This window comes from Martes martes (genome assembly GCF_963455335.1).
Source record: "Martes martes genome assembly, chromosome: 7".
Taxonomy (NCBI): Eukaryota; Metazoa; Chordata; class Mammalia; order Carnivora; family Mustelidae; genus Martes; species Martes martes.
The window spans coordinates 59,345,837-59,350,046 of record NC_137894.1 but is presented as its reverse complement, the minus strand read 5'-3'; the positions used below and the strand labels follow the sequence as shown (position 1 = coordinate 59,350,046).

The 4,210-nt window shown below is 44.5% G+C and overlaps 1 protein-coding gene across 1 annotated transcript; it reads left to right on the top strand.

Moving 5' to 3' along the window:
* Positions 1 to 526: 526 nt before the first annotated feature.
* On the top strand, positions 527 to 3,744 carry SRP14 (signal recognition particle 14). Its single transcript, XM_080807989.1, has 5 exons — positions 527 to 621; positions 760 to 832; positions 1,351 to 1,463; positions 2,872 to 2,904; positions 3,352 to 3,744. Exons 1-5 carry the CDS (start codon positions 598 to 600, stop codon positions 3,439 to 3,441), a joined length of 333 nt encoding a protein of 110 aa, XP_080664115.1. The 5' UTR covers positions 527 to 597; the 3' UTR covers positions 3,442 to 3,744.
* The last annotated feature ends 466 nt before the right edge of the window (positions 3,745 to 4,210 follow it).

The following is a 4,210-nucleotide window of genomic DNA, read 5'->3' as shown; positions in this document are numbered from 1 at the left end:
GACTGGGCTCCAGTCCCTCTTGCTAGAGCTGGGGGTCACCCTTTATTAAGGAGACCCAGCCTGGTCAGAGTAGATAGTTCAAAGAACCGCCATGGGAACTTTGTATAATGATGACATGATAATGGAAACAACAATAACAAAGACAGTTGATGCTAATGGAGCACTTTCTGTGTGCCAGGCAATATTCCAGGTGTTAAATTCATTTTCTCTTCACAACCATACTCTGCATCGGATACCGTTATCACAGGCTGAGGAAATGGGAGCACTGAGCTGTTAGGTAATTTGCCCAACATACAGCTGTATACCACAGGTCTCCATCAAAGCCCTCTTTGGCGCTCCCTCACTCCCTCACACTGACCCTTCTTCTAAGTCGTTGAAATAACGGGCGGCCTGAGAGCCCTACGGGGGGGTAAGTCTATGTGGGAGGCGGGGGCGTCCCAGAGCGCAGGCGCTGGCGGAGGGAGAGGAGAGGGCGGAGGCAGGGACTGGTGGAAGAGAGTGTCAATCTAATAGCGGAAGTCCCGCCCGATACGGGCGGAGCTTCCGGCTCTAATTGCTTGGGCCTTATGCTGACGCCGGGGAGCTAGCGACGCCGGGATGGTGCTCCTGGAGAGCGAGCAGGTAAAGCCGGAGCGGGCTGGCTGAGGGACGGATGTTTGGGGTTTAGCTGGGGGACTTCTACCGCCAGCTGTGGGAGGGACTGGGACTTGACGGGGCGAGGATTTGGGACTGCCTAACGGGGCCCGGCTTGTGTTCCAGTTCCTGACGGAGCTGACCAGACTGTTTCAGAAGTGCCGGTTGTCGGGCAGCGTGTTCATCACCCTGAAGAAGTGTAAGCAGCTGTCGACGCGGCAAGGCCAGAAGGAATTTGGGAGGCCGAGCGAGGCCTCGGCCGGGGTGCCCAGTGTCCCAGGGTGCCCAGTGTCGGGAGCCGAGGGTGGAGTCTGTCTGAGGCGCTTCCCCGCCTTCCCCTACCTTCCTCCTCCTGTACTGGGCGTATTCTGGGCTGGGTAACCGGAGCGTTAGGGATTGTGGCGCTTGCGACCCCCAGCATTTAGCCACCCAGGCTGATTCTGGTTACAGTGTGCCCCAGCCAGAGGGGTTTTTTTTGGGGGGGGGGATGTCAGGGGTCCCAAACCCACGCCATTATTGAGATATCATCTGCTTTGCAGTTACTATGTTCCCGTCATTGAAATAACAAGTAGTTTCCCAAGGTTTGGCCAAGTTTGATGTAGTTAACAGATCTAGAGCAGTGGAGATGAATTTTAGGTTTTATCTACTACTTATTAACATCCTGTCTACCTGTTAACGTTTAGTGGCTGTGTTCATCAGGATGTGTTTTTCATGCAGATGATGGTCGAACTAAACCCATTCCAAGGAAGGGTTCTGTAGAGGGCTTTGAGCCCTCAGACAACAAGTGTCTGTTAAGAGCTACTGATGGGAAAAAGAAGATCAGCACTGTGGTGAGTTGGAGTCCTGACAGTACAGTTTTGAAGTTAGAAGACTTGAACTTAATTTAGGATGGGCATATCTGAACCAGGTTTTTGCTTTTGCTTTGAATAAAGGCTAGTGTAGCTCCCCAGATGTTTCAGGATCAGGGCCGCCTTTTATGACCCTAGTAGTAGGAAATTAAAGCAAAATTAAATTGAAGTCAAATACTCATTGGTCCTACTGAAGTTTTTGTGGAAATAAAATGAACATATTGATCCTTATACACAGTGGCATTGTAAGGAGCATTTGGCATAAATATTTGATTCTTAATTCTCTTAACTGTATTGGGCCTTCAATGAACAGTTTCTTGGTACCAGATGATTTTACTTGTAAGCTGATAATTGGCTTGAATTTGTGGTTGACACAGCAAACATGTATAACTGTATGTTAGGCTTACTACTAACAGAGAATATGGATTTAGTCATTGGCCATAGTGGTCTCTTTCAAGGTGGAGGTTGAATGTGGCAAAGCAATAGACTTTCTGGATTCTGAATGAATACTTCTTTACTTTTCTGGGGCAGAACCAGACTGCTCTTCAATCACATCAGGACAGGACATTCATGAGAATGTAGACCATCATTAGTTGATAAGTCTCCCTTTGCCAGTTATCTTGAGAGGACTTTTTAAAATAAAGCAAACTTATGTGTGGTTTTTTTTTTTTGTTGTTTGTTTTTTTTTTTAAGATTTTTTTTTTTGACAGAGAGATAGAGAATACAAGTAGGCAGAGTAGCAGGGAGAAGGAGGGTACCCGCTGAGCAGGGAGCCCGACACAGGGCCAATCCCAGGACCCAGGGATCATGACCTGAGCCAAAGGCAGATGCTTAACCGACTGAGCCACCCAGGCACCCCAAATTTATGTGGTTTTTAAAAAACGAACTCGGGTATCATGAAATGTGAAAACCTTAGGAATCTTCAGAAGTAGATAGAATTTCTCTAATTTCTCTTGTGGTGGCTTGCATTTTGCTTAAATAGGCCTGAATTAATAGAAGGTGGGTTTAAAGTAAAATGGGGCGGGAGTAGTTTAAATATATCCTGCACAAAAGATTAAAATGAAGTTTTCTGAAATCTCTGGAATCCAGGGAGAAAGTCAGTGCCATGTGTGTAAAAAAAACTGCAGAGGTGAGAAACTTAGCTTCTGCCTCTTTCCCTTCTTGGTACAATTCTTGTGTGGAAAAAAGTGCTGAGTTGCTTTGCTTCTTCCTCCAAGTAAAGTGGAGTAGAAGAATAGCTGTTAGTGTATTATGATCCCTAAAGTTGGAAAGAAGTATTTTAAAGATTATGATGTTGCTTTAATGAGGCTTTTGAGTTATTCCTGGGGTGAGACAGAGGATTCCTATATGGGTAATAGGGGTCCACCTTTCTTTTCTTTCCCTTTTCCAGGTGAGCTCCAAAGAAGTGAACAAGTTTCAGATGGTGAGTTTCTGGTGTTCCGTATATGCTCTTTCTCAAACAAGAGTGAGCACAAAATTGAACACTGGGTTAAGAATGATATTTCTTATGTTTTGCCTATACTTTGAGTAAAAGCTGCCAGGGTCCGAGTTTTACTTTCAACACTGGTATTTTAAGGTAGATTTTGCATTCGGCTTCAGGTACATTCTTCCTACAGTGTAGTTAAACAAGAAGTTGCCTATAGTTTTCCCTTTTTGGTTGAAGAATGTCAGAAGCTGCTGTAATGTGAAAGAGTTTGTTTTCCTTTTACACCATTATGCATAGGATACAAACAAATGTTCCATAGTATTATATGCTTTATCAGTTTGGTAGGCTTTGTGATATTGACTACTCTAAATTCATTATGGAAATGGGGCAGCCGCTCCACAATTTACAATTCTTCCCACTAAGTTCGTGCTGTGTGTCTTTTAGGCTTACTCAAATCTATTGAGAGCTAACATGGATGGGCTGAAGAAGAGGGACAAAAAGAGCAAGAGTAAGAAGAGCAAAGCAGCACAGTGAAGGGCACCAGATATCCATCTTTCACCAACTAACCACCGAATTACTATTTTTTCTTTGGTTTTTACTTTTGGCCACAAATCTAGGTTTCTGGTTCCCCTATAATAACTTTTCATGTGAGATGAGTGTCATTTTGGATGGAAGAAAGGCTGCAGTGTTTACAGGATAGTTGTAAGAAGCCAAGTTTATTTGAGAATTGGCTGATTGGTCTTTGTTGTATGGTTCTGTATCCTGGGATTATAAAGTCTCTGTAGCCATCTCTGTGAAGAACAATGGATCATTAAACCTGTATTTATCTGCACTGACCATCGGTTATTTATTACTTTTCCCACCCTCTGAATAGTTTCTGGTAATAATTACTAATTCTGGAGTGTTAGGATTATGAATAGCCTTTACCCCTATGTTCTAGGTTATTGGTATTAAAACCTGACAGTTTAGGGTGCATGGGTGGCTCAGTTGGTTAAGTGTCAGACTCTTGGTTTTAGCACAGGTTGTGATCTCAGGGTTGTGAGATTGAGCCTCATGGCAGGCTCCGCATTTAGTGCAGAGTCTGCTTGATATTCTGTGCCTCTCCCTCTCCCTGTAGCCCTCTCCCCAACTCATGTACTCTGTCTCTCAAATAAAATCTTTTTTTTTTTTTTTAAGATTTTATTTATTTGAGAGCACAAACAGGGAGGAGAGGGATCCTGATGTGAGGCTTGATCCCAGGACCCCAGGATCATGACCTGAGCCAAAGGCGGATGCTTAGCCGACTGAACCACTCAGGTGCCCC

Excerpts from the sequence above, each read along its gene's own strand:
- SRP14 (XM_080807989.1), top strand. The coding sequence starts at position 598 with ATGGTGCTCCTGGAGAGCGAGCAG. Across the intron at positions 622-759 it reads TGCTCCTGGAGAGCGAGCAG|TTCCTGACGGAGCTGACCAG; the intron begins GTAAAGCCGGAG and ends CTTGTGTTCCAG. Across the intron at positions 2,905-3,351 it reads AAGTGAACAAGTTTCAGATG|GCTTACTCAAATCTATTGAG; the intron begins GTGAGTTTCTGG and ends TGTGTCTTTTAG.